Raw genomic sequence first — 25,069 nt, 5'->3', positions numbered from 1 at the left:
GTTAAGTTTCTGCGAGCCACTTTGTTTCTTCTTTTATTGCCCATTAACAAAACCCTAATATGACAGGCCAAAATCCCAAATAAACCAAACTATACTTAAACATGTCCAAATATAAGATTCGATTCCAATCATATTCTAGTTAATTTCCCAAAAATAAAGTATTGCTCAACTAGTGTCAGAGCTAAAATTAGATCATCCGTAGGAGGCAAGCCGAATACATCATAACACATAACTTAACTTAGCCTAAAACGTAGGCCACTCACCATAAAAATTAATTTTAAAGACGACTTATGACTTGTATGAAGTTAAGTTTAAGACTTGTCTTCTTTTGTTTTACACACTGTATATATATATATATATATATATATATATATATATATATATATATGTTTGGACTCCGCCAAAAAATTTCTGGCTTTGCCGGTCAATTCAAAAGGAATTGAGAGCACTTCAATCACCACAACATCCCTTCAGGCTTCAACATTGAAGGGTAAGCACAAATAATAATAATAATCATAAGTGAGTGAGCAATATACCGGCCTGTCAACCCCGGCCAAGGAACCTTAAAAGAATTGGAAAAAATATCAAAATAAGATCCTTCTGATGGGCGCATATGAGCAATGTTTTAAGTAGTTTCCTTTTGCACAAATCCTCAAAACCACAAACTACATATTATACATGGCCCCCCCACCCATCTTATGCAACTAGGAAAAAACAACAGGATGATCAGACAAAAAAAAAAGGGAATTAACGCTAAAACACACCTATACCCTCCTCTATACATCCGCCACCGCAAAATCTTATGTACTAGATTACAATGAAATTAGAGATAAAAGCCACCTACTTCACCCCCAGAGACGGGAGAAGTCTGAACGAGCTAGCTACTAGAAAACAGATATGGAATTAAAATTCCTAACACCCCCCCTCCCCCCACCAGCGCCTCCTTCCCCTCACCATTAAAAAAAAAAAATCACAACAAAAGATCAATGATTACTCTTGCAAAAACTGACAGCAAGCTTCCAATTGTGCTTCAATCACGCTTTACACAAAGCCGCAATTCCATTGGGAGTTGGCTCATCAAACGATCTACACAATCATCCATATGTGCTAATTGTAGATTTTCACGGGCTTTTCAAATGTGTGACGATTCTGCAAACATCGAGATGAAGTCAACAAAGGGCCTCGATCCAAATACTACTAAAATATTTACTTAAATCATCAGTATTTTCGTCATCCCTATTCAGTGGTGGAGGATCAACAGACAAGGATTATTACTTCAATTCAATTTCATTTTCTATTGTAAATCTATTGAAATATATTACAAGGCAATCACATACCTGATTGGCTGTGTACGATCTTTTAGGTGCGTTGTCCGTGTGTTCCAACCCAAGATACTGCTCCCAAGCACCATAAACATCCCTTCTCTACAAAATGATAAGTCGCAAGCAGAAATAAGGACACCATTTATCATCCCAATGTAAATGACACCACTGTGGGCATGTTGAGAGAGAGAGAGAGAGCAGTTAGACAGACCTGAAACCGACTGGACACAATGTCTGAGTCCTGGAGGTACTCTGGACGACCCAATGACAAAAATGCAAACTTCCACTGAAAAGAAACAACAAAGTGCGGTAGGAAAAATGAGATGACATTTAACAGCAAACAAGGAGACAGCACACGACAAGTTTGTGCCAGAGTATGACAGTAACTGAGAAGACACCAAGAAGAAAATACCTTAGAGAACTCCTCATCAGGAACTTGCAACTTTTTCTGCACGCGCACTTTAACTTCAGCTAATGTCTCACCCTCATGGATAACCAAGAAAAATGGTTCCCCAAAATTCTGAACCTGCTGTTAGATCGAAAAAACAATAAGAAAAATAAAGAATAAATATATAATGCAAGATAACCAAGTGATAAATAACTTCATAGCACAAGAGAGATTCAAAAATAGGAGCTGCATCCCAAGGTCATCCAGGAGTACTCACCACCTGGTTCTGCGCTGTATCCTTCATAAAATGATACACATGAATTAAGCGATCATGAGGACCAAGGTCTTTCTCCTCTTCAGGAATCTGTGGCAACAAGCAATTAATGTTAGAATCTTGCACGGAAAACAAAATCTACATTCAGACATAACAAAAGCCCCATATTAAACAGACTGCTTTGATTTGCCATTCAAGTTTACTTGGCCAGCCCCACTGGTAATTAGGTGAGATCATCCATCTCATACACAAACTAAGAGGGAACATTGAAAAAATTCTCCCGCGAGAAGTGTGAACCTGAGTTCATCACTCCAAGTTGACTCCTCGCGGAGTTAATGCTATCAACTATTACAATACCATAGGGGTATAGAAGTCACACTGGTGGTGGTCTCTTGAAAAAATTGAAAAACAAAAAAAGATGGCTTTGATCAACCATACAGGCATCTTTCGCGCATTGCATACAGCTCCACGATGGAATTCACTAACCTTGCATCAAAGATATAGAAAATATACGGTCTAAACATACATTAATGCATATATACGTGATATATTTTCTATGTTTGCACCTTATTCTTATGCTTCTATACAGAAACTATAAACCACACCTCTCAAATGAGTACTGCAGGGTGTCCTAGAGTTTATTTCTTCTGGATTATTGGACAACTAAGGATTGTGTCAACCATGCATCCAAAGAGTATCGAGAAAGTTCAGCTGTCTGACACATCACACATGCAGTTATTTTTAAAGATTTTCCAATGCCAAACAAGGAGACTTGGCAAGGGCTAAGGTGTCTTCTAATTTGATGCCAATATGACCAATCACTTGCAGAGCCAATTCTTATGAGCTTATCAGACCAGGACTTGTTTCAAATATTAAAATCAAAGGCACTAAACTACAAAAAATAAAAAAAATAATAAAAAAATAAAAAAAAAATAAAAAAAAAAAAAAAAAAAGGCAGCGTAATGACCTATATACCTAGAAGAAAAGTAGACTTACCTCCTCAGCACGTAATGTCCAATACTGGTCATTAATATTTTCAATCTTTTCACTGAGCGGGAAAATCTGCAAATAAACAGCCACAGAATTGAAGAAAAAACAATCATGTAAGAATGGTTTAGGAAGATATTTGAGACAGATTTGAGTGAACTTAAGAAGGCTGTTGCTAACCTAAAAGTCAGAATAAAATATTATTAATGAAGTAAAAATTTGTGCACTTCTTGCGTCTGCCTATTACATGTACAAAATCTATACATATACATTCCTACTTCCAAGATAAAGTGTCACTCTACGTCAGGAATTATGGGTACAACTGTATTGCCTTTTTGTACTATCTATTGCACACGAACAAAAAAAAAAAAGAAAAAAAAAAAAAGATCCCCTTCCAAGATCTTTCCTTCCATTGATTCCGATACAACTTTTTTTCCCATTGAATTAACTGTAAAGGGCAGCTGGTTGCTTGAGAAAAATAAGACGCAAATGGCAGTCATATGCTTGAGGATTTTCAACCAACTTCAGAGGGGTTAATGGATAATGGAGGTTCACCAAGGAGAAGTTTGGAGAAGGGAACTCATAACTGATTCATCTTAAGCATAAATAATTTTTTTTTGATAAGTAAGCATAAATAATTAATATTGTAAGACACGTGAACTGGGGTTGTGGAAATGAATCTGGTGCATAGTATGTCTTTTTAAGGCAAAACAAAGAAACAAAGCAAAACTTTAGCGTAATTATTGAGAAAATAAAGCAAAGCGTCGGCTCAGGTTTTGGGTGTCTCATATGGGTTTTTGGCTTTGTGGGTGTTTTTTTGGGAGGGTTGTTCGGGGTTTTTTGTGGGTTTTGGGAGGTTTGTTGGGTTAGGGTGCACTCAGGGCAAATGTGGGTGTTTGACAGGGGCTTCTACTGTTTTTTTGGATTTGGGTTTCACGTGGGTTTTGGGTGTTGTGGGTGCTTTCTAGCCGGGAGGGTTTGTCAAGTCGTTTTGCCGTTTTTGGGTTCTGGGTTTGTAAGAACTCTATTGTATACTACCTATGTACGTAAGGACGTCTTACGCTTTTTCAATAAAGTTGCATTATTACTTATCAAAAAAACAAAAATGAAACCAACTTAGTAAACATTAAATCACCACTTATCCAAAATGATTAAGCTGATCAGAATGGATGAATTTACCATTTAATTTATATTCTAACACTCCCTCTCACATGTAGGCTCAAACTTCTCCTAAATATGTGAGGTCCAACACGTGAAATATTTAATTGAAATAGGAAGGTAATGACTGAGACAAGGTTCGAATTCTAGATCTCTACTTTGATACTATGTTAAATCATCATTTTTTCCAAAAGCATAGATTATAGGAAATGATGAATTTAAACATTTAATTTATATTCTAACAGCAAATATCTGATTGTTTTGAACAACATTTGACAATCATCATCAGTACTAGTAATTACATAAGATTTTGTTGTTCGGAACAACATTTGACTATGTTGTTTTGAACAACATTTGACAATTATCACCAAATATAAAGTACTCAAAAAGATTTTTCACATTTATGTCAAATCAAAATAATTTTCACATGTATCTTATTAACAAGAAATTTTATAATGCATTCCTTAAGTAGTTAGTTGAATATATATGAAAAACAAACAAGATATTGTACAATTCCGTCATATTGGAAATAAAGAGATTGACAAGGTACATTCAAAATATACCATCAACTACTTCTGGGTATAATACCGGGGAAGTATTCATTTTAGCTACTAGATGTTTCTATTCAGAAGAAAATATTAGTTGGAACAATATCCATCAGACCATTACCTTATAGATCTTGTGATAGAAAACTTCAAGCAACCTAAGTTCTGCATTTGGATGAGACAACTCCACCTGCTCCAATAAAAGCAAAATACTCCGTAAATTTTTCTTATTATTTTTCTGATGCATGCAAACAGCAAAATTTGGTTCATAGCAACAATGAGCACATGGTAAGACTATTACAGATTAAAAAAATAATCAAAACAAACACCCCAATTTGGAAGACAAATAGTAGCAAGATTACCTTCGTCTTTAGGTCGTTAATAACATCTCCGACAGTGCTCTGTTTTGGTAATCTAATGGTATGGATTACTACCTGACCACACAACAGCAATACATTAAGTGGCACAAAACTTGACATGATACAACCTTCTTTTGATAAGTAAAACTTGACATGATACGGTCAAAGAATGATTAAGAGAATTGATTGCTATATGCACTCACTTCTTCCTTGGTAGCATGATGAAAAGCAACTTTCAAAGTTTTTAGACCTTGCAATTCTGGCAGAGGGATATCCAATACTTCATAATAGAGAATGTCAGAAGTCTAAGAAGAAAAAAGAATACATGCTTTTATCAGTCACTGGGATACACTGGGTAGCAAAAATATGAAGGAAATATGTCCAAACAGAGTAACAGCCAGGTGATAGATTACCTGATTGTAGTGGACCAACATGTCAGACAAATGTTCCGCTCCTCGGTACTTGATAGGTTGGGGTTTAGGTTGCTGGGAATAACAGTTATGAGATGTGAGCCTTATTTTGGATGGATCATCCATGCGAAGATGCTGAGCTACTCTCTCCACGACATCATCATAGCTGTGAAGTTTTGACCTAGAAAATTACAGAAAAAACAGAATAAAGAACTAAAATATATAAATGAATCAAACTGACGAACCCCTAGACAGAGTACAGCAGAAAAAGTTCAAGGAATATGACCAACTTACAACTCAAGACAAAATTCATCCTCCTTTGGCTTCTCCAAAGATCGAAAGCGAACAACCTATTTATAATTATTTTGGAGTCAAACTCAAAGGTATAGTCAATGAATAGAAATGAGGAAAAAAGAAAGCAAAAAAGGAAAATAAATCTCTAATAGTTTTACAATAAAAACATGAGCAATGTCAAGGATTTTTTAATTGATCACATAATTAATAAGCAGCCCTATTTTCATAGGTAACACAACTCGTACTCACACAGGACTAAATCTGTTACCTCACCCTCCCATCCTATTTTTATCAGTAGTGGGGGATGCCATTTTATCGAAGGGCAACTGGCTAAGCTTGGCAAAATGCAATGTAAACGGATGGGTAGGGATTCCCTCACCCACAGAAAACAGGTTAATCTGAAACCACCCAATTATCAAACAGGTCTAGTATGGGTTGATCCAATGCAACACATCCCAACCTACAATTTTACAATACACCTGCAAACCCGCCTAAGTCCAGCTATAATAAGACGAACAGGAAAACATCATTATGGCCCGACAAAAGTCAGGTAAACCCAAACCCGACTCAACAACTAAATTGGTCCAGCACGACTCAAAGGATTGACCAGACACGACTGTATGCCAGTCCTACTGACAAAATGATTATAAAAAGTCTTGTAGAAGATTTCAAAACATTATCTTAGTCATTATCTGTTATATGTGCCTGTATGTGGTAAAAATTTAACTAAACTGTTTATATAACAACATTGATGGTTATCCCATGTAGTATTTGTAATAAAAACCAGTGCTCGAACTTGGCAACACGCAGCATACCAGGGAAGTAGGATCATGGAGACCCCTTACCCCATAGTAATGCAGACACTCAAGATGTGCATAAAAACATGGAGATCCTTATCTCAATATTGAAAGGGTTCACTATATACCTGACGATTATGCACATATTCCAAGAATGAAGGAACATCCGGATAGCGACATTGATCACTGCTTCCAACTTGAAGGGATTTCTGAAAGCAAACGATGTCCCCATCTTCGAGCTGAAAAATGCAAAAGAAAATAAGCCCATAGAGAAAATAGAATAGTACTTTGCAACAGAGAAATATAGAGCAAAGGTAAGGAACAAACAAAGAAAGTATTCGACTACATCTGACGAAATTTCACAGAGAAAAACATTCGCAATTAGTCATCTATGACTTATACCTGACTAGCACGAAAAGTGGTCTTCTTGTCAATGCGTTCACACATTATATTCGGCTCAAACTTTATTTCCTGAACATCAAAGAGGATGGTTAAGCTAACTGGTGGAACAAGACAATAAACTGTGTACAGTAAGCAGGTGAGAAAGAAAGAAAACAATTAAAATAACAAAATTATTAAACTAACCTCATAAAGTTCAATTTCTTCATCAGGACCCAAACCAGCCATTTCATTTAGTTTTGTCAATGTTTCCGCTGGCTTACCACTACCCTTGACAAACAACCTCCCAACAAATCTGACATCATAGAAGAAATTAATGAGTAGTCTCATGCAACTATAAGGAGGAAGGAAGAATGAAAGAGAAATTACCGTAACACCTCTTTCGGAGGGTCATAATATTTAAAGAATAGAAGAATATCATCTTTAGTCTTTTCAGGAGGAGGAACAGGCCGTAAATCCTGAAAGATTATGAATATCAGTAACAGCATAAAAGAGAGATGCATGTCATCAGCTTTCCAACCTACAATGACGAGAGGAAATTTTCACGAATAGGAAAGACGACATTACCTGCCCAACTTCTACTTCTAGAAACAACTTTAGCTCTGCATTATTTGTCTTATTGGAAACTTCTCTCAACTGTCCAACCTACAAAGCAGCGAAGCGCTATAACAAACATAGATTTCCATGCCATCAAGTAAAGACAACCATGAGCATTTCTTGGGGAGCAAAATGCAACTTCAAAATCACATTAATAGCTACCTTAATAACTCATTGTCACAAAATCTTTAAGCCAAGTTATATAGGATCAACATAAAAGGAAGAACAATTGCTAGTTATACCACAAACATATGTTTATCTGTGCTTGAGCATCCATTTGAATGCAGCTGAACCATATTTTCAACAAAAACATGAAGCACATTATAAATAAGAATTATATTTTTGGCAAATGAAAACAATTCTTTCATATAACTCCGCCTATTCTAATTCCACGGATAATATAGAAAAACTAGAGCTGGCAATTTTTGACACAACTCGCAAATCCAACACGAAATTAGCGAATTAGGGTTAAGAGGTCTGACCAATTTAATTAAATGGGTCGAATAATGGTTGATCTATATAGTCTTATGCCCATGCTCCCGACACGTGATATATAAGAATTGGCAATTTTTTATACAACCCATGAACCCGATACGAACCCAACACGAAATTAGCCGGCTAGGGTTGAGGGATCTGACCCATTTAGTTTATCTATATAGTCTTATAGCCATGCATCAACACAACTCGAACCTAACATGCGAATACAAATTGCCACCCCTAAGAAAATTGCAACCTAGATCAAACTAGAAATTCCAGTGCTCACTGAAAAAGATAGAAGACAAAAACAAATAAACAAACAAATAAAAAAAGAACCCCTTTTGAGTATTTCAAATTAACGGAGAAAACTAATAGAAAAGAAAGAAGGATTTGGATAATATATATTAATACACATACACCATATTGAATTTTGGATTTGCACTCTGCATCCTTGACATCAGCTTGACTTAGTCCAAACCCCTATATTCTAAAGTATACTCTGCAATTCTAAAGTATACTCAGTTCTACTATGCTCATCTATAACCAATGACCAAAAAATACTCAATGTTGATCCTTGACATAAACCTTCTGAGTGGGAATTCAATTGTAATATCTCCACTAGCTACTCTTCTATCATACATATTTTTAAAGGGAAAACATACTTTAGCCCCCGAAACTATTACCATATTTTCATTTACACCTCCAAACTTTAAAAAGTGACATTAAGGCCCCATGAACTACCACTGTATGTCAAATTTGATACTTTTGCATTTTTCTCCCCAAAATACCCTTGAAGTTATCAAAAATAAATAATAACCATTTGAAAAAAAAAATTAAAGGGGCTAATATTAAAAGGGCCGCCAATTTTTGGTATTTACCACTTTTTGTTTAATTTTTTTAATTTTTTTCAAATGGTAATTTTTTAATAACTTTAAGGGGAGTGGATCTAATATTAGCTTTTGGCATGACCGGTGGTGTGGGGTTAGTTCCTTGAAGCAAAGCTTTCCAGCTCTTTTTTGTATTGTAAGGAACAAAGACGCAATGGTGGCGGATAATTTGATGGTCCATAATGGTGTAATTCAGTGGAATGTTCTTTTTACAAGACAAATCCAGGATTGGGAGATGGATATGGTCCTCTCTTTCTTCGACCAATTATATTCTACTTCGATTCGTCATGGTGAGGGCGACAGATTAGTGTGGAATCCCTCTAAAGAGGTTTATTTGAGGTGAGATCCTTCTATGATGAGCTCTGTAGGAAAGATGGCCCATCTCTTCCTTCTTTTCCTTGGAAAAGTATTTGGCGTGTTAAGGCTCCAACTAGGGTGGCTTTCTTCGTATGGTCAGTAGCTTTGGGCAAAATTTTGACGCATGATAACTTACGTAAGAGGAATGTAATAGTAATGGAGTAGTGTTGTCTATGCAAGAAGAGTGGGGAGTCTATTGATCACTTGTTGCTTCATTGTGAGGTAGCCCGAACCCTCTGGAGCTACGTTCTTAATTTATTTGGGGTTGAGTGGGTTATGCCAGAATCGGTGTTGGAGTTATTGATTAGTTGGGGGGCCGCAATTGGGAGTCGGCATGCGAAAGAGGTTTGGCGGTTAGCTCCTCTATGCTTGCTGTGGTGTATTTGGAGGGAGCGGAATGCTCGTCTGTTTGAAGATGTAGAGACACCTATGGTGGAACTACAGAAGCGGTTGCTCAACACTTTATATTCTTGGATAGCGCCACATCATAGTTTGAATGTCTTTACTTTTGTAGACTTTTTAAATTTACTTCCTGTTCGACCCATTTAAGGGCTCTTGTATACTTCCCGTGTATAAGGGTTGCGCCCCTTGGCGCTTTTCAATAAATTGCTATTACTTATCAAAAAAATAAATAACTTTAAGGGTACTTTGCGGACAAAAATGAAAATGTGTCGAAGTTTGACACGCAATGATAGTATGAGGGGCCCTGATATCACTTTTTAAAGTCTGAAGGCGTAAATGAAAAAATAGTTTTTTTGATAAGTAACGTAAATGAAAAAATAGTAATAATTCAAGGGGCTAAAGTATATCTTCCCCTATTTTTTAATTACAATATAGGGAGAAAAAACTCCTCTATTTCATACAACATACAATATCTCCCAATTACCTCTCAAGATACCTTATCATATGTGTTCTCCAAAACAAAAAACCATATGAAGGTCTTTACCAAATTCACTATATTTTTCAATTCAAAGGCCTAAGTTAAAAATTAATTTCCATGCCAAATTGATTTTGCGACACATTATTCCATTTCTAAACCTAAAATCCCTCATTATATTGATACACTTTATTCCATGAGTATTGGACAACTTCAAATATCTCCATTGTTCTTATATATAGGTATTCTAGTAGTTTTTCCCCAATCATCAAACACCAAATGCATCCACAAGGTATATCCTGATTCTTTAAGCAGATCAAGATGGGGTCAAACGATGAATACACAAAATATCAATGACTACTACAAAAGATCAAAACTCAGAGAATACTACTCGGTGTAATCCTTGACACATGAAAGTAAAAGTCAACAAGTACTTACAGATTGCACTTCCTCCTGAGGTGTCAGTGGTCGATTTGGCCGGTATGTATGGTTTTGGCGTTTTGCCCAGAACCAGAAACGTTGAAATTGCACCGGTATAGCAAACTCCTTGGCAACTTCTTCCTGAGAAAAATGCAATATTTAGAATAATATAAATTTAATCCAACAAACATAAAAATAAATAAATAAAGGTGGATTAACAATGAGTATCAAAAGAATGTCTCGCTGCAGTCAATCTCAAACATTTTTTATAAGGAAACAAAATGTCTGATAAGACTGATATAGAGGTCACCCACAATAATCATTCAAAAGATAAACATTCTCGATTGATCTCAATTAGAAATCCAAAAGAATGCAACCACAAAACGTATGTATGTACAACAAAATAATCAATTGAGAAGAAAGAAAAAATGCTACTATCAGTATTAAAGAACTGATAATTTCATCATGATAACAAGGAGTAGCATATGCATACACTAGATGTCATAAGATGTTAATTAAAAAAAAAAATTACACAACAATTAACAAACAACTCAAAATGCAAAACACAACACTTTTCAAAACACTTTTTAGAAAACTTTTCACACCTTGTATGAATATTTTGAAAAAACACGTGCTTAATTTTTGTATGTGTGGGGGAGAATTATTACTTCAAAAAAAAAAAGAGTGGTCATTTGGTCACCCTCAGCGAAGGAGAGGGGAGGCCATACGGCCACCTCTATCCTGGTCAGTGGTGGGCACGCGGCCACCACAAGAAGCTAGGGGTAGCCACGTGACCACCACAACCAAATACATGTGGCTGCGCAAACACCTATCCTAGTCGGAGGTGGTCTCACAGCCACTACAATAGGCCAAGGGTAGCTGCGCAGCCGCCCTAACCAAGGCCACCCCAACCAGATTGGGGTGGACGCACAGCCACCCCCTCATCTCCACTAAGGATGGCCATGTCGCCACTCTCTTTTTTCTTTAATTTTTTATTTTTTTTCTATGTAAGAAGTTGGGTCTAACACTTGCTTGGGTTTTCTAAAAATAAACATGCTTAGTATTTACTTCTTTGAAAACACAACCAAACAATTTTCTTAAGTGGACCCACAGAAAATATTCTCAAATGTGGACTCCACCAAAAAACACTTCTCACCCACCAAAAGCACTTCTCACATTTATATCACATCAAAACACTTTTTCAAACCAAAAACAAAAAACATATTTCAAAACACATTTCAAAACCATCATCAACCATACCCTAAAATTTTTATATAAAAGGTAAAACAGCACATAATATACCTTGAAGAAGTTAAAGGACATCTGCTTTTGAATACGAAAACTATGAACTTTTTCATGATCAACAAGATCAAAGTATATATCCCTTCCAATCTGTTCAACGAGGTCCTCATTACGTGCAACCTGCAGGCAATAATAGAACTGATGAATGATGCTCCATGAGCCACAAATATACATTTAAGCAACAATAACTACTGAGAGAGAGAGGTGGTAATCTGTAGACATATATTTGTATGCAAACACACACACACACAAAGGGAGAGGGAGAGAGAGAGAGAGAGAGAGAGAGAGAGGAGATTTCGAAAGCTGTTAACCTTTATGATAGTATAAAGATGCGCCTCTGCTTTTTCCTTTCTCTTTTGCTCCTTTTCTTCTTGTTCTTTCTTCAACCTTATCTGGATGCGATATCCAAAGCACATATTACTTAGTTGAGAACAGTGTAAAAATTTTCAAGTAAATAATATGTACATCAAATATCTTACCCTAAGGTGTTCTGCAATGTCCTTCTCATCCACATTACAAATTATTTTCTCCTTGTCACTTTCGCGTATATAAACAAGCATATATGCATTTGAATATTTAGTAAATTTAAATGGAGAATTGTTGAATCCAGGATTTGCTGGTGGCAACTGTTCATGTAGCAGAGAGCAGAAGGCATCAATTAAAAACTCAATTAAAAAAATAAATATATTAACATCCAAAATTGGATAGAAGCAATGTGGAGAAAAATTACCTCTTCCTCACCACCATACTGCTCCTCTAATGCCCTCTTGATATCTTCTTTTGTCACTCGTTCATCATCAAATTTAAACCTAAAAGCAACAAATCAGTGTAATAAAATCTAACAGCACATGCGAAACATCAAGATGTTAATTAGATTGGGGTTGATCTTAGACAGAAGAAACAAAAGCTACTTGACTACATGTCAAAAAACATGAATGAGCTTCAATGACCGCAGTTCCATGGATGCGTGACTCACTCCATGTACCATTTTGAAAGGAAACTATAGACCAATCAGAACGGCAAAGGAATTGGAACAAAAAAAGTAGAAAGGCAAAGATGATGAGCAAGGCTCTAGTAGTAAACTTTCCCAAATTCAGAAAGCATTGAAGCTTCATAGACTTGATAGCATTTCAGAAAACATTAACGAGCTTGATAGCATAGACACATAAGCATATCAAAAGTTTAACGAGCTAACAATGAAAAATTAGAAGTAAGAATACTGAAACCAGCCAAAACATTTGAAAACATCATTACCACTGATCAGATAGGGTTGGCCTAATGTAAGCATAGTAGTGTCCACCATGCACCCCGCCACTGTGAACCAAAACACTGCAATTTAAAAACAGTGGTTATTTACAATCTGCATATGCATCATATCAATATTATGTTATAACCATCAAAGAAGATGATAAAGCAAAAAGGTCATATGGTCATCAGCATACTCTTTTTTTTTGATAAGTAAAATGTATAGAAAAGGCGCAAAGAGGCGCAACCCAAAGTACACAGGATGTATACAAGGAACCCCTAAAGTAAGGAGGAAAGAGAACAACTATCTAAGAATTCAAAATAGGAACATTCATGCATAGTCTTAATTCTATCCCTCCACATAAACAACATTTGAAACATCTTTCTCTTCAGATTTGACAAATCAGTCTCACAATTGAGAAGGGCAAATTTACATAATACTTGCAAATATAATGTATCTAACCAGTCAGCACATAAGAGTAACCACTACAGACAAATAAAATTATATAAATGACACTCAAGCAGGGACAGGTCATTAATGAAGAAAAGGTCATATGAATAGCAGTCTCAAAAACATGTTATCGCATGACAGCCAATCTAATGATGTTCACTATTATGAAGATGAATGGACACGTCTCCACTCACTTTTATTCGTAAAGAAATGTTTAAATGGAGATAGATGAGGAGCATAGCATTATGGTAGCAATGTTAAGGTAATCACCTAATACAAGAAGATGGAGCACATCAATTATGTCAGCCACTCCTACATTGTAACCACCATTTCGGTATTTCAATCTCAGCATAAGATACTAGAGGAAACCCTCCATCTGATGCTTAACCAATCCTAAGATCATATATTCAAAAGTCTAGAGGATTCTGAGTAAGTCAACAATTTCTCAAATAATACCCTTGTCAGCCTTCTGTCTGAAGAAAGCTTCAATTAAACATTGCTGATAAGATGGGCAATACTCCTTTCATCAGAACAAATTTTTTGACAAGTCAAATTTATTAAAAGGGCAAACGAGTGCAACCCAAGTAAAAAGAAAGTATACAAGAGAAACCCCATCTAGGTAGAAGAAGAAGAGCACAAATTCAGAAATTCGAGAAAATAAGAAAACCAGGAACTGTTGTAAGCAACCATCCAAACATAAAAAGATTTGAACATAAAGTCTTTGAATTTAGACACCGTCCTCTCGCAATTTTAATGTGGTGTATGCGAGCACTGCGTTCTCTCCATACACCACATTAAACACAAAGGAGTCATCTTCCAAACTTCTAAATTGTAGTGGTTTACAGACTGACCTCTCCAACAACCCATCAGCTCCACTACCCGTTAGGGCATAACCTACTCTATCCCAAAAAGACGGAAAATCGAGACCCACAAGTCTCTAGCCACAACACGATGGAACAAAATACAACACTAGTCCATCACTATGGCATGCCTGTTTTGATGTCCTTGCTGTATACTTCATGTATGCTTAGGGGCGCCTTTACGCTTTTTATAAACTTTTTGCTTACCTCTAACCTGATTTTAAAATTGTCTTTGAAATCTTAAAAAACAAAGAAACAAAACTTGGCTGTATCAACAAGAAAGAAAAATGGAAAAGATAAACCAAAAACAAAAAAAGAGGAAAAAAAAAACACACAAGCTTGAGCTCGTCATTATGCTCATTAAAAATGCCATAAATATGAAGTCGGTTAGTAAATATGATTTCAGCAAGTGACTCCTAATTTGTTCCCTTTCACACAAATATGACAGATATAGAACTTACAACAGCACATCTAACCAAACCCACATTTAATTTGGGAGGGCAGTAGAAGTAATATCAGCTTCAGGATGGGAGATTGAAAAGGAATGTCATTACTTCCGGTTAATATTTTCACAAATCATTCTGAATATTTATTTCTTTATGACATGTTAAAGAAAAAGTGCACAATCTATAAAGCATGGACACGACTAAAGGAATGCTCCACCTTTCGGACACCCCCTGAACACCAAGGTGCGTCTCACATGTGCAAGAGTGTCCAGTGTAAAATTTATTTAAGTTTCAAACCAGACCAAAAAAAAAGAGAATCTTTTGTAATCAACTACTATAATTGAAATGAGAAAATGTTTTTTCTTCATAAATATTAGATTTAAAGGGTTCCTTAAAGGAAATCCAATAAAGTAGGACTTTAGGAGTAGAAAAGACTCTTCAACTCCTATAATCCCATGTGACAACCAGAAAGAGACTGGACACCAGAGGAACAAGAGAGAAAATGCGGTCCCCCTGCCACCATTGATTTGACCAAAAGGTTGACCCCTTCCACTTGTTTTCTTATTGCTTCTTGTTCTTCAGTTTGTGTATTATGGCTAAATATTAAGAGTTGTGAAATAAATATAAATTGTGCTTCAATTCTTGGATAAAAACTAGGGCTTGTGGAATTATTTTATTCTATATGCCTTCAATTATATTCATAATCTTAAATTTCAAATCAAATGAGTTTACTGAAATTAATTATAATGCTAGGGGTTTTGGTTCTAGCCAAGTCAAAAGCAAGAGCACCCTTTCTGTGATGTAATGGTCTCTGAGTTTTGTGGGCTGGTTCCTGTTGGGGTGTTTGGGTTTCCTTCTGTTTTTGGGTTTTGCGGGTGTTTTTTCTTTCTTTCTTATTTCCTGTTTTGGTGTCCTTTTTGTATACTTCATGCATGCTTAGAGGCACCTTTACGCTCAAAAAAACATATACACGTGTACTTGTGTCCGTATCCTATATATTTAGAATTTGCTGTCTCACCATGTCCTGTGTCTGTTTCCATACTCCGTAGAGCACTGTTTTCATGCTTAAAGCGGCAACCACTCCTCACTATTTACAATTACCAAGATAAATGATGCAGTACATCCAGCCTATGTTCCCAAGAGATGGCATCCAATAGAAAAAATACTTTATTAAATTTGTGAAAAGTGTGAACAAAAAGTATACCAAATGAAGCAAAAAAAAAAAATCAAAAAAAAATCATCCAATAAAGTAACTGCATATATCATAACCCAATAAACTGACTATTCATACCTGTGAAGCGTGTAAAGGTTGCGAACACTCCTGTCTGCCTCAGGCGACAGATATTTTCCGTTCTCTCTATCAAGATCAAGTTGCAAAGGGAACTCATAGCGGTCATTTATCTGTTGGAAATCAGTGGAACAAGTGTTTATAATTACAGGAGTTTAAAGGCAAATCAACTATGGAAAAAAAAAAAGAAGAGAGAGAGACCATCAATGAAATCCATAATCATAAGAAGCCGTATATTCTAGTCTCTTTCAAATCGAGTTAATAAGCTCTAATGATCTGGCAAAATATGGTCACATTACATAAAGAATGACTCTCCATGCTTGGTTTTCTATTTCAATTAAACAATGTGATGTGAACCCCCGGGCATGTTGACCTGAGGACTGTAAACCAGTGTGTGATGTTGTCAATGATACCAACTGTAGCACAAGCCAAGTTAATTTTCATGTGATTATAATGGTGAGTTAAAATGCACATCCAATAACAGCAAAATTTGAAATGGTAAAATAAAAGCAACATAACATATGCTTTTTCTTTCTTCTCTTTTTTTATTTCTCAATTTTGTGCATGTAGATAGAAAACACACAAAATAGGGAGAATATGCATAAAAGTATGATAGGAAAGTCATCAAAATGGAAGATGCAAAGCATATAGATACTATGAAAATAAACAAATTCAGACCCACTCTACTACTCACCTTTACCATGGTATCCCGCATAAAATCATACTCAAACCGTTTTAGCTGAAGTTGAAGGACAGGAGGAAAATCAATGAACAAAACACCTTTCCTAGCATCCTGAAACGTCAAAAAGTAATAATTTTATTTAAAAACCATGCTCGTATAGTAGTCATTGAGCAAAAACACCTAATGATTAGGTAATCCAATTCAAAAAGAACAAATGCCAACTACATGAAAGAAACACAGCAGTAAATGGGCAAGAAAGAAGAAGATTTGTTAAAAGGTACATTCTCAAGGAAACAACAAGATAAAATTAATAATAAACTATGCCTACACCTCAGGAATTTACCTGTAAACCATATTGTTCAGCATGATACTTATTATCACCCTCAAGACGTTCCACTTCCACATACTTGTCAAAAGAAGCATAAACATCCCGACAGCCTTTGACATCAAGCTGAAGATCTACAATCAATACATCAAAAAGTTCTATGAGGCCCATAAGATCAATCTCTAATAATATAGTCATTCACTGTATCATAATATATGTATGTACCATAAAATGATTCTTTTCTTGTAGACTTGTAGTCCACATTGATGCATTCAATGTAATTCATATGGTGCCCTTCAAATAACTGCTGTATTGTACCCTCCACAACAGTTCCCTGGGTTGACAAAACAAATTTATATTCAAATAACCTCCAAAGCAAATATAAAAGAAAAAGTGCAAAAGTTCAATACCGTGAAACCTTTATCTACCTTCATTTTGTCTTCAAGCTTTTCACAAAGCACCCTATTAAGTTCTTGCACATCATGCTGCATGAACGAGTCATAAGTGTCCCATCCAAAAGACTTTGTCAACTCTTTTGTTGCTACGCTAGTGTCACTATACTGGAGCTTATAGAATAAACTCTGCAGCGCCAGAGGGATGCTCCCTGACGGCATATCATTCTCGGTTGTTGGCATATGATACACAGCCTGAAATAGAAAATCATATATATGAAGCATCATTGTATAATAGTAGCAATAAGACAAGGTACAAGGGGCAATTATTGCTAACCTTTCTGAAGTAAGGAATATGATACAATGTCTGAAGAAGAGAATTCATGTAGCATGTAGCTCCTTGGTTTTTAAGTCCGACATAACCTGTTTCCTTCTTTGAGTCATGTGACCAGTAATCAACAACCCTACGTACGGCAACATCAGCTTCAACGATGCATGTATCATTCACAAGATAACCTCTACCAGGGTCATACAGTTCACCAAGAGGCATGAATGAAGTGAAACCCCAATCACTTTCCCGTGCATTAAATTGGTGCTGTGTTTCTGCAAGATGCAAACGGATGGTAATTATCACCATGAACAAGATTTTGGAAGTAAATGGCAAAACTGTACCCTAGGAGAGGGAGGGCCCTCAAAAAGGCAAATTATGCCAATGAAGCACAAAAGTATGCATATACTACAAATATGTAAGTGTTTTTGTGTTTTCCACTTTCTTGGCAAAGGCTCCTTTATCTTTTACCACTTATGATGGCAGTCATACAAATTCTATAACTTGTGCATTCACATTAGATTAGAGACTACTATAATTAGAGCGCACCAGTGCCACCCTTAATGGCTCTGCATGTAACTACTTCTAAATCACCATAAATCTATCACGTAAAATCAATCAAAGACATCCCACACCAAATCCAAAGCTTGGTTATTGTTTAAAACAATCCCTGTTTTATAACATAAATTCGTTTTGCCACTTAGCAAAACACAAATTAATTGTGTAACTCACTGAGTCACCATATATATGGTGCTTTACCTTTTTTCAATAAGTGATAGATTATAAAGAAGAAGGGACCAAGTATATATGGGTAATAACAGACATGTCCAAGAAATTACAATATAAAGTGTATAGAATTTTACAAAAGAATTATAATCAAGGTTTTTAGGGGCATTTTTCCAATAATATAAATCTTATGAATAGGCAAATTCTGGTTGAACTAAACACTTTTAACAGTTAAAACATTCAATGTTATGCTTTCTCAAAAAAAGTCCACATAAAACAAAGCAGTTCTGCACACCAGATCTTGCAACTATCCTTAAGACCAAATCTCTCTGTCCACCATGTAAGCATCTATACAAATGTCTCAAGCATCACCAACACATCCCCAAAAAGGGATAGCACAGTGAACATAAAGATCTTGACACTGTACAATTAAGTACAAGCTGACCCATATTCTCACCATTGCTCTTATACATGCAACACCAATCTATTACTCATCACTCAACATATCAGTTCTAGTAAAATCCAAGCTAGTTGAACCTCTCAAAGCCTCATAAAACAACTGAACACTAGCTAACAATTTATAGTCAGCCTGCACCATATCCTCTCATCTCCCCCAGTTGAAGCGAAATTAAAATATAACAAAATCACTCGTAGAATCAACAGCCTCCAACTCCCAAGGTCGCGTGTTCGATCCACGCTCACCGCAATTCCGGACCACGAGAGAGATGTGAACGGGCCATTTGCTTTATAGCTTGTTACTTATCAAAAAATATCATTAAAAGCGTAAGGTGCCCCATGTACACATAAGTATACAAGAGATAACATCTAGCTAGTAGGAGCAAAAAGAACAAGAAAATCATGATAACTAATCATCAAAAGAGAAAAAATAAATAAATAAATAATAGCAGTCGTTCAAAAATATAGAGTATTGAAGAATAACAGCTTAATTTCCTACAATGTCCTCTCACGGTCCTCAAAACATGTCATTTATTTCCCTCCAAAGGCACCACAAAAGGCATCATCTTCCACACAACCAAACTCCGAGTGCGGCCAGCAGTCCACCAACAAGCACACATGTCGTCTACTCGTCTAGGCATAACTCAAGACAACCCAAATCAACTAAAGAAAACATTCTACACGGCACTAGCAACCTCACAATGGAGAAGAAGGCGGTTCATGGACTCCCCATTCCCTTTACACATGCAGCACCTATCAACCACGATGACGTACCGCTTCCTGAGATTATCCATGGTAAAGATCTTCCTTAAGGCTGCCAATCAAGCAAAAAAGGCCACCTTCAAAGAAACCTTAGTCTGCCAAACACTCTTTCAATGGAAACGAAAGCCATCATTACAACTCAGAACACTGTAGAAGGATTTAAACATAAAACAACCCTCTTTCGGAGGAAACCCACCACAGCTTGTCCCCTCTCACTCTAGCTAAATACAACACCTTGAAGAACAAGGCTAAGAAATCCATCTTCCAATCATGAGCCGCTTTAGCAAAACTTACATTCCACTGAATAGAACCACCAGATAGCTCTAAGAGAACCGCAACAAAAACATCCTTTGAGCAAGCAATACCATATAAATTTTTTTTGATAAGTACAAAACTTAACGAGTTGTGAATGTCGTGCCGTTATTTACCATATAAATTTTGAAAGGCTTCCTTAAGGGCCATATCTCCACACCATAGATCATGCCATAATCTAACATTGGAGCATCTTCCATCTCAAATCTAGTATGACTTGAAAACTTTCCCCCAATGCCTCCTAATATTCTTCCATAATCCCACCCCAAACGCTACAAGAGGCTTACTAGAACTCCACCCATTCCAAGAACTGCCAAATTTCGAGTCCACCACCATTCTCCACCAGGCCTCTCTCTCAAGCCCATAGCACCAAAGCCATTTACCTAAGAGAGCACAATTGAACACCTCCAAGTCCCAAATTCCCAACCATCCCTCAGAATAGGCAAACAAACCTTAAGCCAATTTACCAAGTGATATTTGAACTCTTCACCTAGTCCACCCCATAAGAAATCACGTTGAAGCCTCTCAATACAGTTTGCAACACTTGTTGTATACACACCGGATCATTTAAAAAAAATTGTTAAAACAATTTAAAAGCTTAGAAAATTTTATTAAGAGAGAAGATAAGAAAGCAAGTTTCTTTAAACACACCAGATCATTTTCTTTTTCTTACTAAATGTGCAAAGAACCCATAAATTTCCACACTTACTAGTAAAAGGCATGCTCAAAAAACAAGCCACCAAAAGGGAAAAGTGCATGCTTCATAGCAGTTTATTTTTTTTAATAAACTAGTCTTATTAAAAGCTTAAGGCGCCCCTAAGTACATCGGAAATATACAAGAGAAAGCATCTAACTAGAAAGCAAAAAACAAACAAGAAAATCGCCAAAACTAAGCGACAAAGGAAACACAAAAGCTACCGTCCAAAGATACAAAGTATGAAAAAATGAAGATAAAATATCCTCCAAGGACCTCTTCAAATCCTCGAAATACCTATTATTTCTTTCCTTCCAAACACACCAAAAAAGGCAGGTCGACACCATTCTCCAACTCACAACACTCCTCGGCCTTCCAAAAGTCCACCAACAGGCAAACAAGTCAATGACTCTCCTAGGCATAACCCAATACATACTAAAGCGAGTAAAGATAGCACTCCACGGAGCGTAAGCCACATCGCAACGACGAAGAAGGTGATCCACTGATTCCCCATTTCGCTTGCACAGACAACATCTAACCACCAAAATAACATGCTTCATAGAAATTTATGTTAACTGCTTAGAAGTCAATCAATCACCAACAGCTAACAATGTAAAGCCACAACAACTAGCCAAGACACCTAAGGCTTTATTGGAAGACATAGTTTTTTTAATTTTTTTTTTTTAAAAAAAAAAAAATACAACAACCGCTTTCCTTGTCATGCACCGCTTTTCCCTATCTGAGACTCTCCATCTGCTCTAAGTGGGTGAGCTAGGTGGATGCACTCTATAGAAGACTGCCTACCTCTACTCTAGAAACCCTAAACTACTCCCATCAACACTCCTCCATGTCCTCCTGCACCTCCTATGAAGCCTCCAGCAACTCAGATTAGTCCACCCTCAGATTCAAACACCCACTCAATAAGCCAACAAGCTTCAACATCAAAAGACTCAAATCAACAACAACATCTATGAACAACCTCCTGAGAATAACCTCGATATTCAAAAAACAAATTGATAAGTAAAGAACAACCTTGATGTTCGCAATATAAAAGGTAAATTCACTAACACCTTAACAAAATTATTGCCCCTGTTCCATTTATTCATTTTGGAAGATATTTAGGGTTTGATGGAGGGTTAGGGTTTGTGATTGGGTGGGTTTTGTATGCAATATTGGCGAGTCAGAGTACACAGCTGAAGACACTGAGTGAGGACAGTCACGCTGATTCATTAGGGACTGGCAGGATAGGCAATAAACTAAGGCAGTTGGATGCTGAGGAAATGAGGAAGAATACAAGTCAATGCACAGCTTAGTGGGCATTGGGAGCAGTATATCTTGAGAGGTTGGGTGGAATGGTCATACAGAAATTTGACCTGCGTGAGGTTCTCAATTTACCCAATTCTTTTGCACTCAATATATGTGATACATACAGGTAAAGTCGTGTGCCCACACACGTGCACAAGCAAAATCTCTTCTCTTGCAAAAGACACATTTACAACAAGTGGTCTTCCCCAATCAACCATGGAAAATAAATTGCATATAATACCATCCTAAAATCCTCTCCAAAATGCTCATCAAAGTTGAATACAAGCAAGCAAAGAACTTTTACCACCCGCAGATGACAGTAAGAACAATTTTTTTTTATAAGTAATTGCAAATTCATTAAAACCCGCAAAGAAGCAACCCAAGTACACAGTAAGTATGCAAGAGAGAATCCTAGCAATCAACGGTGAAGAGATCTAAAAATACATGAAAATTCGAAAAACTACAATCTAAGGCAGCAGCCCAAAGAAAGAATAGATGCTAGTAAGCTCATAAAAGACAAAATACACTAGTTCCAATTTAACACCCAACTAGACATATTTCGTTTCTTTAGGAGTATAGTGGAGAGAGTACCTTTTCTAATTGAGTATTTATTATGGATTTGGTTGACAACAGACAAGCTGAACTGGGCATATCTACTCCACCCATAAGGCAAAGTTGTTGAATCTGCAACATCTAGATACATGGACAAATGATCGACATTGTTCCCCTTTGGGAAGATTAGTATCCGCCTGTCATGGGCAATTAAACACAAGATCATTTTTTTTAATAAGTAATCGAGATATCATTAAAAGCATAAAGCGCATCTAGGTACACAGGGAGTAATTAAACACAAGATCATAACAAGCAGTTAACAAACATAACCAAACACACGGGTTAAATGGATGTAACAACTGTATCAAATGGACGAGATCCAAATACCATTTGTAGCCTCCAACAAGGAAAATATCAGAGTAGAGTTTCTTGGTATTAAGCCTTGAGAAATTTTCAATTGTCCAAGTGAACCGTGCCGACGGTGGATCATCCACTGCCTGAGCGTCCACTGTATTTGCTGTTTCTGCTTGGGCTACTAAAAAATAATTAACCACAAAAAAGAAAATAAATAGTCAAACACAAAGTCTCCATTCATATGCTAAGAAAAGTACAAAAGCAAAAGAATTGAAGATGACAAATCTCAAATATCAGATTTTAAGACCAATGAAACCAAATAAACTTGATCAACCAAGCCTTATATAATGATTTTTGTGCCTGATACAAATATTTGAATTTAATGTTCAACCTCGCCCCAAAAAACAAACAGAACAAAAAGTACCCCAGTTTTTGCACCAATTAAGTAAAAAGAGAACAAATTAATTACTTTTTTTTTATAGGTAATTAAGAAAATATCATTAATTTGTAAGAGTACAAATTAATTACAAAAAGCGAAAGTCCAAAGTAAACCCTAAAATGATCAACACCAATGGCCCAATCATTACCCCAGAAATGATAAAATAAGAATAAATCCTGAATTATGGTGAACAAAATCCAAAACAACTTAAAACATTTTCTAACGCAAATTACACTCTTCCTCTTGTTTCCTCCAATTTCTAAGCAACCAAACAAAGCAGAACCAATAACCGTTCGATGATCACTCACAGAAGATTACAAAACAAAAGAAAAATACTCAGTTGAATAAAAAGTACTTATAAATAAAAAAGAAGAATCAAATTAGTTACAAAAATCCATATTCCAGCAAAACCCTAAAACGATCAACACCAATGGCCTCGACAAACGCTCAGCCATCACTCGCATAGGCATTACAAGACGGACAAAACACAAAGACTCGATCACACATCAATCTTGCTGTCACAACCAAACCAGAACTTCACCAAGGATTACAAGAGAAAATACAAACACTCAATCAACATCCATCGCAACCCAGCCCCCAACCAATATTTTGCATCAATTTAACAAGAAAAGACAAAAAGAACCAAATTACTAACAAGAATCCAAATTCCAGCACAAACCCTAAAATGATCAACACCAATGGCCTTGACAAACATTTAACCACCACTCACACAGGCATTACAAAACACAAAGACTCAATGAACATTAGCTTTCTTCCAAAATCAAAGCAGAAAACAGAACTGAACAGAAGAAAAAAAAAACACAAACCCTTCGATTTTCCTCCAATTCCCATCCAACTTTCTCAAGAAAACAAACACGGAACACAGAATCTCACCTTCCATCGGCTGAGGACCCTCGGGGAAGTCACTGTGCGGGACCAGCATCTCCTCGTCGTCCGGTTGCTGCTGTTGCTGCTACAAAAACCAAACAAAACCAAGGTCAATACCACTGCTCCGATCTGGTGCTGCGAGCCCTAGCGACTACCGTGGGCACGCAGATACGGCGGAAATTCAACAGCGATGTGCGAAACGAGTCGCTTTGGGGATCAGAGTTGAATTGAAGGGAAAGGGAGGAGGGAGATTAGGGAATTACATCCAACGGAGGAGGAGTCATCAGAGTCATGGGCGTGCGTATTGGTGGCCTTCCGATCGACGAATCTTGAGAGAGCTTGCTGTGAAAGAGGGAGAGAGAAGGCTCTGCAAGTTAGCAAAAATGGGTGTGGAAAAGAGGGCCGACTGGGTTTAGTTCGAGAAGGGGACAGTGCAGGAATTTTGTTAAAAAGGCGAGGGTACTTTAGGGGATTTGCATTTTGCAAGTTCAGGACTCGTAGTCTTCGGTTTTTACTCTCCACTCTCCAGTTGAGCAACGAAATCGTCGTAATGGAAAAGGCATTTCTCTCTGCATTGTGCCTTCCATGGATGATTGGGCTCGGACCTTTGCGTGGATCGGACCTCATGACCTAATTTTTGGGTCTGGACCGAACCCCACGGCCCAAGCCCAAGCCCAATCCACCAAGCCTTACCGTTAGATGTTGATAATGGTG

At 36.7% G+C, this 25,069-nt stretch overlaps 1 protein-coding gene across 3 annotated transcripts; it reads right to left on the bottom strand.

Moving 5' to 3' along the window:
• Positions 1-524: 524 nt before the first annotated feature.
• LOC133879357 (ubiquitin C-terminal hydrolase 12-like) lies at positions 525-24,777 on the bottom strand. Of its 3 annotated transcripts, none has more exons than XM_062317897.1 (32): positions 24,619-24,777; positions 24,362-24,440; positions 23,062-23,209; positions 22,714-22,871; positions 17,877-18,142; positions 17,576-17,794; positions 17,373-17,481; positions 17,166-17,281; positions 16,835-16,933; positions 16,144-16,253; positions 13,105-13,179; positions 12,581-12,659; positions 12,330-12,476; positions 12,162-12,242; positions 11,851-11,970; positions 10,567-10,689; positions 7,501-7,578; positions 7,303-7,391; positions 7,120-7,228; positions 6,937-7,005; positions 6,663-6,773; positions 5,738-5,793; positions 5,447-5,624; positions 5,237-5,338; positions 5,037-5,108; positions 4,799-4,864; positions 2,981-3,046; positions 1,988-2,074; positions 1,735-1,851; positions 1,534-1,608; positions 1,338-1,424; positions 525-1,149 (listed from the first exon to the last, which is right to left on the bottom strand). In XM_062317897.1, the coding sequence occupies exons 1-32, from the start codon at positions 24,646-24,648 to the stop codon at positions 1,108-1,110; spliced, it is 3,363 nt and encodes a 1,120-aa protein (XP_062173881.1). In that variant the 5' UTR covers positions 24,649-24,777; the 3' UTR covers positions 525-1,107. The 3 variants fall into 3 exon arrangements, with proteins under 3 accessions (XP_062173881.1, XP_062173882.1, XP_062173883.1); XM_062317898.1 differs by having other exon boundaries at positions 23,062-23,206; XM_062317899.1 differs by having other exon boundaries at positions 24,362-24,437; positions 24,619-24,775.
• Positions 24,778-25,069: the final 292 nt, after the last annotated feature.

Source organism: Alnus glutinosa, chromosome 10 (genome assembly GCF_958979055.1).
Source record: "Alnus glutinosa chromosome 10, dhAlnGlut1.1, whole genome shotgun sequence".
NCBI classification, from domain to species: Eukaryota; Viridiplantae; Streptophyta; class Magnoliopsida; order Fagales; family Betulaceae; genus Alnus; species Alnus glutinosa.
The sequence above is the reverse complement of the archived record's forward strand: the minus strand, read 5'-3'. Positions and strand labels throughout refer to the sequence as shown.